The sequence below is a fragment of the Dermochelys coriacea genome, chromosome 6 (genome assembly GCF_009764565.3).
Source record: "Dermochelys coriacea isolate rDerCor1 chromosome 6, rDerCor1.pri.v4, whole genome shotgun sequence".
Classification (NCBI taxonomy): domain Eukaryota; kingdom Metazoa; phylum Chordata; order Testudines; family Dermochelyidae; genus Dermochelys; species Dermochelys coriacea.
Genome location: NC_050073.1, coordinates 56,333,522 through 56,348,748, shown reverse-complemented (window position 1 = coordinate 56,348,748; position 15,227 = coordinate 56,333,522). Strand labels below are relative to the sequence as shown.

The following is a 15,227-nucleotide window of genomic DNA, read 5'->3' as shown; positions in this document are numbered from 1 at the left end:
TACTTGTGGCACCTTAGAGACTAACAAATTTATTAGAGCATAAGCTTTCGTGGGCTACAGCCCACTTCATCAGATGCATAGACTGGAACATATAGTAAGAAGATATATACAGATATAAATATACATATGCATACAGAGAAGGTGGAAGTTGCCATACAAACTAATTAATTAGCCTCTTACAGTTTGTATGGCAACTTCCACCTTCTCTGTATGTATCTCTCTCTCTGTTTTCTTACTATATGTTCCATTCTATGAATCCGATAAAGTGGGCTGTAGCCCACGAAAGCTTATGCTCCAATAAATTTGTTAGTCTCTAAGGTGCCACAAGAACTCCTGTTCTTTTTGCAGATACAGACTAACACGGCTGCTACTCTGAAACATCTCTTTCCATAGAAAGTTCAGACTCTGTTCTCACTTTTAAGGCTCTATCCATGCTTCTATCTCCTCTACCATCACTTCCTACCTTGTCCCCACTCTCTGTCTTGTTTGCTGCCTTTGTTGACACCATACCACTTTATGACTGCTTCCTTCTCCTTTTGTGTGCACCAGGTATCCTCATTTTCAAATCCCTTCTAAAACACAGTTCTTGCCCTAGTTTCAGACTCGATTGCAAAATTTCATAATTTGTATTATTTTCTCATTTTGGATAGCATAATTTCCATTTTACTCTTCAGTAGGTTTAACTAATATGGTGGTAAAAATAATGAACATTGCCAGAGCCTTGTCTATACTGGGATTCTGACTAGTGGTAACACCAGTGGGATTTTTTTGCTGGAATTCCTGGTTGTATACTTGGCAAATAGTCTTTCAACTTAGGCAGGACCTGAAATTGAATATGTATATAATTTGTTGTGTTTTTTATTTTTTTTTAAAAAACCAACACTTCTTTCACGTCCTCTCTCTATCTGTAAGAATCAAAAAAGGACACAAACCCAGTTTGTCTTTGGCATACTAACCTTAATTTGTTTGTCTGTAGGTGTGAATCAAAGGCAGGGAGAAATGTAAAAGCTACAGATAAATACGTCTCCGCTCTAAATACAACTGTCCTTGGATTCGTATAGCAATGTTTCTTCGTCATTTCAATGTCTCCCTGAAAAGGATAAACATGTGATTATTACTCCTGTAAGATTTGACACAATAAATTACCCTAGCAAACCTATGTGGTGTCTAGTTGTCCCCATTAACTCCCAGTTTTATGTCTCACTGTTATCGTCTTCTTACAGTCATCCTCAGCAAGGTTTATGCTGTATTTTGTGCATCAAATATGTATGATATCCCATTATACAAGACTCACCTATTCTGGATATAATAAAGCTGCTTCTGTATTCCTCTATGGTAAATGCCCTCCTTAACCATCTGACAAAGAGGTAACAAAAGGAATTGGCTGACAACACAGGCTTTCCCCACGCCTATTTAGGTCAGAGAGGTGTAAATAAATGTGCCAGATAAAATGGAGAAATAAAATTTATCAATCTGGGACAGACTGGAACATTTATGGCAAATTTAGGTGGCTGTTTTCAGGGCCAGTAACTTTGATATTTGACTTTTTGGTAATTCTTTCAATATAACTTTAACCTTAAGTAACCAAAATAAAACTTCTAAAGCTATCAAAAGGAAGAGAGCTTTACTGGGAAAGGATCAAAATGATCCAGGTACCTGTCATGTTAGAGTCATCAGGAAGGTTCACTGAAACATGTTAAGTGTTTAATTTATTATCAGGAAAACAGGTACTGGTGGAAAATGATTAGACTCAAAAGAGAAGTTGGATAGTTCCCATGCATTCCAGTAATGGGATATGTACAGAAGTTTTAACGAAGATTTCACCTTTGCATTTAAAATTTTTCTGTTGAGCCTCTGCAGTGTTTTGTAGCATCTCTGTTTTTAGTCTTCTGATTTTCTTAATTTGGTGTGAAGTTTTAAATTAAAACTTGGAGATTGTTGCTGACCAGGATCACTGTTATTTCTTGTTAGTACCCTCCATCTCATAAAAGTTTTAAGTTGGGTCTTATGCTATTCAGTGAATAATTATCGCTTTGATTTCTGTCCAAAAGCCCTTCTAGAAAACAGAGTCTGCAAGATGGAGAGGAGCTAGCTGCCCTTGGGAATTATTTCTCTGGTTTCTTCCTCAGTTGTTCTTATTGACTGTTTCACTCTCTAAGTGATACTGTCGGGGAGTGCAGTGCTAAGAGAACATTTTTGTTGCTTCTGCCCTCATTTAGACAAAGACTTGGGAGCTATGGATGCTGGAAATGATGATGGTGATATAGCCAAAGAGCAATGGAAGGAGATTTGAATCCTCCCAAACTTAAGCTTTGAGAGAAGCTGAAGGAATTCTCAGTGTAGCAGTTTCTGAGTTTACTTTTTTAGTAGTTGTGCAATAAGGAAATAGTGTGATGATACTGGCAGATGTTTCAGACCTGCCAGGGAGACTTTCTCACTCCCATCCATGTGATTTTTTTTTTGTATCAATGTAAACCTTTGTCATTTCAGTCACTTAAATAGAAAAAAGAAAAGGAGTACTTGTGGCACCTTAGAGACTAATTTAGAGATGAAGTGAGCTGTAGCTCACGAAAGCTTATGCTCAAATAAATTTGTTAGTCTCTAAGGTGCCACAAGTACTCCTTTTATTTTTGCGAATACAGACTAACACGGCTGCTACTCTGAAACCTGTTAAATAGAAGACACAGTTGTAGCAGGTCAGGTGCTGGGCTGGCAGCCTAAGGCTGCTTTAATAACTGCAATCTGTGCACCATGAAAGCAAACGTTCGGGTAAAGTCTTGCAGCTGCTTTTTACTAGAGAAACAGTTCATTGTATCTAGAGCCTGGGGTCCACTGAGTTGTAGAATTTTCTAGCACCTGCAACCCTGGTTGGTGGTGGTTGAGTACACCCACCTCCTGCATGCTCCCTTTGGCTGCTTTTCTGCCAGGTGGGGGACAGGGGATGGGGGGGGACAGCGAGTGTGCGTGCCTGAAGAGGGATTGCAAACAGTTTGTTTTGAGATCATTCGCTAAAATTTATGAACCTCATCTTTCTAGTGTGGAGGGGTTGAGTCTGAATGGCTCATGTTACTAGGAATGACATTTAGGTCACTGGCAAATTGGGTCTTGATAGCTGTTTGGCCTGTGTGCAGTGAATTTGTGATTTAATCCATTTCCTAGTAGATAAGCTTTCACATAAAAGCACTACCGCCATTTGACACTAGTTGTCCCAGTTGTCGGCAATCTCAGCAGGGAGCCAATGATTCAGTGTGTCACAGATTGAATTTACCTCTTGACAATAGCGGTGGCACTTCTAGAGCAGATGTGAGGCACACTAGAGGAGGAGGAGGAAATGTGTATTGGCACTGTCTGTGCTTCGGTCACCATATGTTCTGTTTTGGCTGGGACAGTCCTTTTTTTTTAAGCCGTGTCCCAGCAATCTTGACTTTTTTGGCAAAATTGTGCATTTGCCCCATTTGCTCTTGCTAACTTGATCAGTTGGCAAGAGCAAATGGGGACAAATGCCCACTTTTGTCAAAAAAGTGGGGTGCGGAGGAATGTGAGGGGTGGTGGGAATGGCAACGCCAGCCCCAACTTCGCAGGGTGGAGAGGCAGGGCTCGGACAAGCAGCAATGCCAGCCCGGGGGGGGGAGGGGAGCGGGAAACTTGGGCAAGCAGCTTGGGCCACTCCTGCACGAGGAGAGGAAGGGGGGTGTCAGGCTAGCCATGGTGTAGCCGTGGTGTACCATTTTTCCTTTGGGAAATATGGACACCCTAATCTGTGCAGTGACAATTCATACTTCTGGGGGAGTTCTGCACCACTGCACATGTGCGGAATTTGTGTCACCTGTAGATTTTTTTTTCCTCGCAGAAAACTGACTTTCTGATGGGGAAGCAAAGAGAAGCCACAAGAACAGTCATGCGACCCTCCCCAGCAGTATGTTTTGGGTGCCCAGGGCAGCCTGCAGAGAGGTGTAAATCACTGTGTGGCAGGAGGAAGGACTGGGGAAGACCCGGTTGGTGGCTCCTACCCTGCACCGGGCTCAGCTGCTAGTCCCAGCTGGGCTGGGGAGGACGGGACCTCCTCTTCCCCTGCATGGCATCCGGGGCTAGGTCAGAACCACCCCCAGATTTCTCCCTCGGCTGTAGAAAAATCTGCAAACTCTTCTGCACCCATTGCTCCTCAGCTGCAGGGGGAGGGATCCCTGTAGAGGGAGCTGCTCCCCTATCTGCCCAACTCCTGTGCATCCAGACCCCATCATACCCAGACCCTCCCGCCGAGCTTCACACACACCCCTGCACACAGAACCCCCAACCCCCTATGAGTCCCACACCCCCTGCGCCTAGACCACCGCGGCGAGCCCCCCATACCCAGATCTCCATCTCACTGAGCCCCACTCCCCCAGCATCTGGACCCCCCACTGAGGCCCCCACACCCAGACCTTTCTGCCGAGCTCAATTCCCCTCCGACCCCACCTGCTGCTGTGCCCCAATCATCTTCACTTGCACCCCCCAACAAGCCCCAGTGCATCCAGATCCCCCCTCACCTGGATCCCCCACTGAGCCGCCCCCACACCTGAATCCCCTCCACACTTGGATCCTGCCTTGCTGAGCCCTGCCTGTTCACACAGAGGGGCAGGACCCTGATGTGTTTCTGGGGCAGGCTGGGTCCTTGCACTGTGTTAGGGTTGGGTGCAGTCTCACTGTGTCACGAGGAGGAGCTGCATAGCGATCTCCCATCTCTCTGTAGCCAATGGCCTGTGCTCCCCAGTGCCATAGTGGAGGCTCCACATTTATTTGACAAAATTTGCAGAATTTTAAAATATTGTGCACAGAAATTTAATTTTTTTTGGCACAGAATGCCCTCACAAGTAAATTCATAAATAGAAATCTCATCTCCATGACTTGGATACCTTTCACGAACATTAAGTTTTAAATTACTTTAAAAGTTTAGCATTTTAAAAATAAACTATTGTTTGTACGGTACAACTGACTGGCTATATGAGATGAGTGGAGGTAGCCTGTGAAGTGGGCTGGCCAGAGCACCTGCAGGGAAGGGATTGGTGTGTCTGGTTGTAGAGTTGAGAAGAGGGATTCTATGTGAAGAGCCAACTAGGGCAGTTTGTAGCATTGTTACAGTTACAACTGTTATGGTAAAAAGTCTCTTCTGAGATGTCAACTACATGAGAAAATGGGGCATGGCAGCATGTTAGCTTATCGTTCTAAGTACATGCATTTACTGTAATGCTTGTAGTTTAAGGGCCAGAGACTGGAGAAGCACGGAGTCTTGGCACATCTTTTGCTGACAGGTGAACATGTGGCAGCCAGCACTGGGCTGCCGAGTATCTCACTGATATTGGGGCATCATTTTAGGATTTTCACCTTTACTGGCTGTTAGTAGAGTAAGATCAAAATGGGTTCCTTCTGTGCTTCAGCTGACTCGAGGGCTTTTTGAGTGACCTGTTAGTGAAATTAAGTGTTTGAAAAGTCTCTTCAGCCTACACTGTGGGTTATACCTTCAGGAAAGTTACAGAAAATGAGTTCATTGGTAACACATAAGGTGAAGAGATTTCCATACAACAATTAACAAGTAAAAATCTGTTCTGTGCTGTTCTCTGTTCCAATTTAAGAGAAGTAAGGTAATCCATAGGGTAACCTGGTGCATCTCCCTCCATTTTAGAAAATAGATTTTGTATACTATCTCATCTGTATTATTTATCTGTCTTCCCTTCCCTCCCCTTCTGCCCCAAAGGAAAGAATGAGCTGGTTGTTGGGTGTTATCTTACCCTTCTTTATTTAGAGGAGTTGGGGGCAAAATCTTCCCGTAGAGGCAAAATGGGTAAGTGACTCTTGCCGGTTCTCCTGTCAAGAGCTATTGCTTCACCTTACTGGCAAGAGAGCTAGGAGCTCTAGAAACTCTTCAGCCAGGCACTAGTTCCCACTTCAGGTTACCCTGCTTGACAAGTTCTCATTTCATTAGCTGAAATGAAGAGGGAGCAACTGGCCAATTGTGAGGTGGGGGACTCGCACATGTAAAGGAGGCCTGAATTTGTGGCATTCTTATGCAGGAGATTGGAAGTTCTGTGGGAGTTTCATGTAAATTTTAAAAGGAGGTTTTCAACTAATTTGATATGAATTATACAATTGGTACAGTAGCTTTGTTGTGTATTTTGATAGTAAAAATTGACTCTTTTAGTCAAGGTATACTTGATTCTGCCTTGACCTGGGGTGATGGAATAGACAATCTCTCGAAGTCCCTTCCAGGCTTATGTTTCTGTGATTCTATTTTTATACGCTCTCCTTATTTTCAGTTTTCAATGCACCACAGATTTTTGTATTGAAAATGCATAACTATATCATGGATGTTGAGGGGCAGGAGAAGGAACTGAATGTGTTGGCAGCTAGGTAAAGGGCATTTTTTGTGCCTGAAAGAGCATGGGTTAAGCAGTTTGGAATTTCAGAATAAGCACATTAGCTACATGTTTCTTCTAGTTTGATCAGCAGTGACATAGTTAAGTGTTGACAAGTAAATTATTAACTTTAGGTTTCAGAGTTAACAGTCCATTGAACTGAATTGGGCAGTTTAAACCTCTCAGACAACTATTTTCAGGTTGTCTGCAGATACAGGAAGAAATCAGTGCATAAGTTTACATTTTCAAGGTTTTCTTCACAACAGCAAAAGCTAGAAACAGCATTATAAATGAAAGCTGAGATTCTGCTGTGGAATCATGGATTACGTGGGGCCTATCCTAAAGTAGATGGGATTTCTTATGTCAAAGACTTGTCATGTTTCAAGGCCAAGTTTAAGCATATATCAATAGTCATTGAGACTAGGGACGTCCCAAATTATCTAACTTACTTTCCCAACAGCAACAAAGAACAGGACATACCCTTACCAGGAAACTGAAAATCAGCAGGATTTTGGCATCAGAGCATAGATTAAAATGCTGTTTATCAGGCTCATTAGTAGAGCCCTGCAAATCTGCTGACATCTGCTTTATATCCGCAGATATCCGTGGACCATGTTTGTGGATCGTGGATTAGATGAGGATACAAAATTTGCAGGGTTCTACTCATTAGTTTAATTTCTCTCCCACTTTTTTGTCCTAGATAAAGAACAGGTCTGATTGTTACAATGGGTATAATTCCACAAACTGATAGAGCTTCCTTCCAACTAATGAGAAACACCCAAAAGAGGAACGCTACCCTCCCCTCTCCCATTAGTAAACAAAATGGTACCCTCCTACGGTGCTTTGTATCAGCACAAGCTCAGGCCATAGACATTACCTCCCTCCAACCTCTGTGCCTCACCTAAAATATTTTAAATGTCTCCCACTTGCAGCCTAAGGGCATGCCTACACTTACCCTGGATAACGCTGCAGCAATCGATCCACCGGGGGTCGATTAAGCGGGTCTAGTGAAGACCCGCTAAATCGACCGCAGATCGCTCTCCTGTCGACTCTTGTATTCCACCGGAAAAAGAAGCATAAGGTAAGTCGACAGGAGAGTTTCTCCGGTTGACCCAGCGCAGTGTAGTAAATCGACCTAAGCTATGTCGACTCCAGCTACATTATCCATAAAGCTGGAGTTGCGTAACTTAGGTCGACTTAACCTGGTAGTGAAGACCTGCCCGTGGACTCTGCTACTTTAGCAGAGTTTTACCACCATTCTCTTCTCCAATAGTAATGTGCCCAGAGATGCTGAGTGCACTTGCCATTATCTGAGTCTCTGCTGCACCTTCCAATCTTCACCAGCTGGCTTCCTAACATCCACCACTTCCCTTCTCCAATTTATGTGCAAGCCAGTGCCCAGAACACAGATCTCTAGGCATCTGTGGCCTATCAAATGCAATCATGCAACCGAACTTCACACATTACAACAGGTGAAATCAAACACAAGGATCTAAAGCTCTTACTAATAATGCAAGATCAGTAGTCAGTAGAAATTGCTGTAAATCTCTGAAATTTTCTCTGTTCTCTTGTGTGCTAAAATACTGAGCAGCACTTTTTTTCCCCACAAATTGCCAGTAGCTAGGCAGATGGCATTCCTGTTTTGTAAATAATTTTTTAATTAACTGTTTTTTTAAATAGTGACATCACATTTTTACACCCTGGATGGAGTGTTAAAATTTTAAAGATGGTATTGTGCTTGACACTGTACAATGCCTAGAATACAATGGTCCTTGTCCCAGGGGGCTTACAGTGTAGATTGGGCGGTGATATACAGCTTGCTAAGTAAAAATCCACACTCAGGCCAAAGCATTTTTTCCAAGTGTCAAGCAGTTTTCCTTGAAAGGCATTATCAGGAAGTTTGTTTGAAGGTAGGATTCAAATTAAGAAGGAAACTGCTCTAGTCATAAGGAGCAACATGGCAGAAGGGATGAACGTGAGGCCATCTCTACACTACCAAGTTCAGTCAACGCAAGTTCCATCATGGTACAGCCATTGACTGTAGTATATCACTTGAGGGCATGCATACTTGGGTGCTTGTGTCATTGCTGTGCGTACACACTATGAGTGGTTGTGTTGACATAAAATGTGGTGCACCATGGATGAGTATTCCATTGTGCCCCATGCCACTATCTGGCTCAGTGCCTTCTGGGACGTTTTCACAGTGTTCTTACGGAATACCACTGATTGGCTTCAGGATTTCTGGGAGCTAGAGGTCAAGTCCCTATCATGCCACTTCTCCATCTCATAATGCTTTCCCCATTCCATACTTTTGCACTGTTTTTTAAAACTCCCACAGCTCAGTGCAATTCTCATGAGTGTTGCTAATACAGGCCACATAATTCTCCTGTATTTGCAAAACTTGAATGAGTACTACTACAACTGGGACTGTGAGGAGGAGGATGCAGAGATGTTTAAGCACGATAACTGGGTGCTGATGGACACAGTAAAAAAAAAGATGCAAGGTTGCTGCTGATATTCATGGAGCAGCTCCACACAGTCGATCACCATTTCAGAGCTTGTTTCTCAGGCCCAGATTGGTGAAATTGCATCATAATGCAGGTTTGGGATGACGAGGCGTGGTGCAGATTTTTGGATGCCAAAGGCCATGTTCTGGATATTTGTGCCAAACTTGCCCACACCTCCGGTGCAGGGACACCAAAATAAAGGCTTTGTTGACAGTGGAAACACAAGTGGTGATCACACTCTGGAGCTTGCAGTTCTGGATTGCTGTTAGTTAGTGGGCAATCAGTGTGGAGTTGGAAAGTCAAAGCCATTGTCATCCAAGTATGTAAGTCCATTAAGTGTTGTCTGCTGTGTAAGGTTATGACTCTCAGTAAGGTGCAGGAAATAGGGGATGGATTTGCAGCAGTGGGCTTTTCAAACTGTGGTGAAGCGATAATCCACATATTTCTGTTCTGGCACCACCTAACCCTGCCACCGAGTACATCAATGGAAAGTGATACTTTTCAATAGTTATGCAAATGCTAGTGGCTCACCGGAGAAGCTTTGCTGATATCAATCTGGGCTGGTCAGGGAAGGTAGATGATGCTCACATCTTTAAGGACGCAGGACTTTTCAGAAAGCTGCAGGCGGGGATATTTTTCCCTGACTGGCACGTTACCATTGGCAATGTTGAAATGCCAGTAGTAAGTCTGAGACCCCGAGCCTATGCCTTGCTCCCCTAGTTCACGAAGCCACACACTGGCCATCTTGACAGCACCAAAGTGATTTTGATAGATTTTTTGCTTTTGGTAGATTGAGGAGTTGCTGGCACTGTTTACTCACTAGATTGGATCTCAGTGAGGCAAACATGCCCATCATTATAGCTGCATGTTGCGTACTGCATAATACCTGTGAGGTGAAGGGGGAAAAGCTACTGCCAGGGTGAAGCAGCAAAGTGGACTGTCTGCTGAATTTGAATAGCCAGACACAAGGTCTATTAGAAGAGCCAACTGTGGAGCTATATGGTTGAAGGAGGCCTGAAAAGGCCATTTTAACAGTCAACCATAGTGGTATTGTCTGATGCTTCTATGAAATAGTGTGTCTTGTGTATACGGTGATTGAATATGGGTGTGTTATTGCCTTGTGCTGAATTTTGTAAAGTGTGGTGTAAACTAACAAAGATAATTTGAGTTTCCAAAAATACAACTTTATTTTGTTCAAAGAAATGGCAACAAAATTGAAGTGCAAACAAACATACAAGGTAAAAACCATTTAGCAACACTGTAACAGGGTAAACCATACTTGCGGCCCTTCGTTTTCAGTTTTTATTTAATTTTTCCTGGGACTTTATCAGTGTTTATTACCACAACAACAAAAACAAGTGAAAATCAATGCAAAAAACTATTAATAATTTTTCGGGGAAAAAATTTGGGTTTATTTTGGTGGACGGAAAGACCGGGGGGAAAAGGTGTTCAATAGATTAATGCTTAGAATTCCGTTCATCAATCTGGTTTGCTGCAGACCTAAAACAGAACTCAAAACACAATGTCACCTCTGAGTTTAAGAAAATATATCTCTAATCCCTAAATTAAACTTTTCATTTCAATAAAGAGTTGACTGTTGTAGACTTAGAACTGTTAGCCTATACATATTTACATTTAATAATTTGATCACACCATTTGCAGCACATACATTCAACTTCATCCTTTTCACCTGTTTTTGTTTTTATTAAACTTTTGAATACTTGTGTTCTGAAACATGTTCTGATACAGATTTTCATTTTCTTTCCATTTTAGTGTATCAAATCTTTAAACAGTTATCTGCCAGCAGCTTGAAATGTGTACATGATAGGCTTGAGATTCATCTGTATGTTCAGATGTATACACACTTCAGAGCTTGCGTGTGTGCCTGTTTGTTTGTTGTGTGTATCTTCTAAACTAATCTATAGCCTTACTTCAACAGGTAGCTTTGCATATATGCACAGACTAATGTATTCTTGTAATACATATATCTCATCCAATGTATTGTATTTTCCTAATAAAACGGTATTTTTAAATATATATTTGAATGATACAAAAGCAGGATGAAAATCAGAAAAAACTGAATAACACTTTTTGTAAAACCCAGGAATTTTTCGGTAAAAATCTGTTTAATGAAAGGGCTTAACCATACTTTAAAACCTCAAGTATAAATGGAAGTAAACAGTGGACATTCATGTTCATGTATGTAAAACTTACTACAGTGTAGTAAGTTGTGGCTGATCCTGTGGTTTTTGCATGTCAGTATATGTGTTGCTCTGGTTTTTGTTTTCTCCTGATGTAGCTTGGTAGGGGTAAGGATGTACATCATGCTGCCACCTCTTGTGTTGGGGAGTGTAGGATGCACTGACCATGGAGTTTTCCAAGGACTGGAAAAGCTGCTGAGTCTGGAGTGTTTGTGTCGATACTGCTGTACAGCATCTGAGTTTATTGCAAACCGATGATGTCCTGGTGCATTTCTTGATGCTCCTGCGTGCCCTCTGCTGCAGCAACTGCTCTCTCTATTCTTGGTCCTTCCCTATAGTCATGATCCTGTGGCCCCTCCATGGCCTGTGTTTATGGTCCAAGGCCATAGAGGATTGGAGGATATTGCAGAACATATTCTCCCTAGACCTCTTCTTTCTCTTCTTGATCTCTGTCAGATATTCAGCAGGCCTGGAGGGGTGATTAAAGCGGACAGACACACCATTTGATTTATAGTCACAATGGAAAGGGAAGGATTCAAAACTCCATTACATTATTCCCATAAATACCTTTAATAAGAAACACTAATTGTCACTTTAGCTTTGGAGTGCCTCATTATAGCACTGCTCTGCAATTCAAACCATGGCAAATATGGCCTACCCTAGTGTGGGGTGGGAGTTGATTCTGCTCCATGGAAGCTTTAAACTCTGGGGACCCCTTGGTATAGGTTTAGGAAAAGTACAGTGAATATTGGCAGTATTTTTACAGGCAGTAGTGATATTGGCTGATATACAATTCCTGGGGGCGACAAAGGCACAGAGAACCCATCTTCTACTGGCATCCTGAAGCCACCTGGGCCCTAATTCTACTAGTCTGTTTACTGCAGTGGTGCCAAACAAACTCATTGCAGAGGGGCAAGGGAAAGTTTCATATCGCGAGGGGTGGAAACAAGGCTGCCACACCTAGAAATTCAGGAGAGGATTGCAGAGTATCTCCATGAAATTTCCATTGAGATCGCTCAAGAGGATAAAAGGAACATCCCTATTCAGATAAACAAAGTGCTTGGCATGGCTCCCTCTGCCTCGCCCAAGAAACCGAAGAATTTAAAAGTGGATGCACTCTACCTCTGTTCTACCTCTACCCAATCACCAGACACTGATCTGATATGAATGATATAATTGGACTATCATACTGCTTTTTTGAATTTATTGTCTTAATATTTTATTTTCTAACATTATACCATTAAAGTAAGCAATCAGAAATCAATGCCTTTGTCCTCTAACCCTGGATATGGGATGGGTGCCATTTTTAAATGGGGAAGAAGGGCAGGAGAGATGAGGTTTCAGGCACCGAAAAGGGAAAAAATGATTATCAGGAATAATGCACGTACACACTTACCCAAGCTCCCTTCCCTTTCATCTGCAGGCTCATCTATGATAGGTTTCAGAGTAGCAGCCGTGTTAGTCTGTGTTCTGCAAAAAGAACAGGAGTACTTGTGGGACCTTAGAGATGAACAAATTTATTAGAGCATAAGCTTTCCTGTTCTTTAGGCTTATCTATGTTCACCTGACAGAACTGGCTTGTCTCCGGCAGAATTTCAAACAGCTTGTGGCATGGTTTGAGTCCCGCACAGCGCCCCTTCACCCATCTTGCTGTTTCTGCTTCAGGTTCCTGAGAAGTGTCTAGAGTGGAAAGTGGGATGCTGGTGGGATCACTTCCAAGTATGACATGCTGTTTGTTGTAGAAGTGGCAGATCTCTGGAGCAGCAGCAGATTTCCTGTTGCCCTCCCTTACATTCTGGCATGTCAGGTGAAGTTCCTTTGCTTTCATGCAGTACTGTTGCTCATCCCTGTAATGCCCAAATTTCAGTATCCCACATGCAATATGTAAGTTGATGTTGATATTTCTATGGCTGTTCCATACTTGTCCTTGCACAGCCTCTTGTCCCCCACAGAATGAGGATATCCATGACTTTTTGCCTGCTCCAGGCAGGAGTGTGTGTATTAGCTCTGTGCATGCATGAAGCTGGCATGGTCGGATACACACAACAAAGGTGAGCTGGTAGGTGTGCTCACCAAGGTGGGCAATCAGGAAAAGGCATTTCAAAAACATATGAGGGGTTTTAAAAGTTGGTGGTGGGGCAATCTTCTGGTCTCTGTGACCGCTGGGCGGTGGAGATCAAAATTGTGACCTGAGTGTCACTGTCACAGGGACATTGTGAGATAGTTGCTGCTGGACTGTTAGGGTTGACACAAGTAATGTAGTGTCTACACTTGTCCTGCGTTGACCTAAGTAGATTGACGATGGTTCTGTGTTGCTCAGGGAGGAATTGTTACCGTTTTGCTGTAACCGGGCGCTTACATCAGCGAGAGACAAATTTTGGTGTACTGTATACACGTGCACAACTAGGTAGATGAAGGTCAATTTAGGTTGACCTAATTTGTAGTGTAGACCAAGTTTGAGAGTGGAAGAAGAATACTAGGAGGGAGATTTGGGAGGATTGAAAGGTAGTGAGTGGGAGTAAAGAGAGTTAGAACTGGCACATAAGGAGAAGAGGAATTGTGCAAAACCTGGAAGGTAAGACCAAAAAATCTAAACTTGACATGGAAATCATTAGGGAGCCAATGAAGGGATTTAAAACTAGTTTGCCTTTAAACTGTTATCTGTTTTATGTTCAGTAGAATGAAGCCAGACTTTCTTTTGGGAAAGAAGAGTCGGAAGGCATGGCAGGAGACACCTATAATGATTATCAAACTCCTCCTGTGAAATGTTCTCAGTAATCTCGGTACCCCTTGTAAAATCCATCTTCCAGGAGAATCTGTTGCCAGAACAGCTCCCCTCCCTCCTGTGCTCAACTGTAAGGCCAGGCATTGCTGCTTGGGAAGGCTGGATGGAAGTGTTTTGTTCTGATGGTGTTCTGCTATCCCTTGTCTAGTAAGACCTGGAATCTGCAGCGCAAAGCTACAGAACTACATAAACCTTGGAAAGAATCACCACTACATCTTCCCTTGTGTAACCACATTATTTTATGCAGAGCTTCCTGGTCTCAAAAGTGAGGCAAACTTTAGAGAGCAGTTTCGTTTGAGTGTAAGGTAATGTGAAGTCTGCAGTTCCCAAATAAGGAAACTGATGTATCTGAGACCAGTTCTTTTTTCATCATTTCACAGAGGTAGCATTGTTTCACAGAGGGATGTGATCCTTGCAAGGTGTTGGGGGACAGCTGATAACACAGTAATGGAGTGCAATTATTTCTTATGTAACACTGTGAACACGGTGAACACTTGTTTTAAATGTTGTTTCCATTCAAGTTAGTTGCTGGTTGGTTTTCCCAGCATGTTGAATGCTGGGGTCCTTTGTCTTCCTGTTTGTAGTAGTTCTGTGCATATCTGTAACATTTCTCTCCAGAATCTCAAAACACATTACCAACATATAAACCTCTCAACCTCAGTAGGTCAGCATGTATTATCCTTGTTTTAATTGTAAGGAAACTGGCGCACCGTGATCAACTGACTTTACCAAGAGGACTCAATGAATCCATAGCATTGGTCAGTATAGAATCCAAGAGTGTTGACTCTGTTCCCTGCAATAACCACCAGATACTTTCTCCTGTTCTTGCCCTCACATTTCATGTACTCTGTATGTATGTGCAAAGTATTATTATTCTTGTGTGAGACTGCATGTGTTTTGGCCCATAATAGAGGGAGAGTCGTCGGAGCAGGCACTCCTTCATATATAAGAAGGAGGTTTTGAGTGATCAAGCCTCCTTGTAGCAGCAAGCTACTAGAACTCATTGTGACAAAAGACGGCAGCCACACTTTGATTTGTGTTGACCCCGTGAGGTATCAACACTCACGTGCTGAAACAGAGTCTTGGTTCAGGATCTATCTATTAGTGAACTTCAAGGCCTAGGGCTGGCATTTTTGTGGGTGAAGAGTTGGTTGAAGGCTGTGAGGTTGGAGTTTGTGTTCCTTCTGCTCTGTCAACCACTGCTATCTTCATTGATCTGACACACTGTTTATCTGACAGAGCACTCAGTACTGCTTCGCCAGGGAAAATTGCACAAAACAAGCCCAATGCATCAGCACTTTCATTGTGTAATGAGCTGAGCCTCCCTTCACATGGTCACATCCCC

At 42.8% G+C, this 15,227-nt stretch overlaps 1 protein-coding gene across 11 annotated transcripts in view; it reads left to right on the top strand.

The window, feature by feature from the left end:
* Nucleotides 1–15,227, top strand: part of CELF1 (CUGBP Elav-like family member 1) — a 103,931-nt gene that overhangs the window by 37,715 nt on the left and 50,989 nt on the right. For 3 of the 11 annotated variants that reach the window (XM_043516306.1, XM_043516304.1, XM_043516303.1), the window contains exon 3: nt 3,851–3,951. The exons of the other annotated variants lie outside the window; for them this stretch is intronic. In XM_043516306.1, coding sequence (XP_043372241.1) covers nt 3,866–3,951 — 86 coding nt within the window. In that variant the 5' untranslated portion in view covers nt 3,851–3,865. The remainder of the gene's footprint in view (nt 1–3,850; nt 3,952–15,227) is intronic. 11 annotated transcript variants of the gene reach the window in all.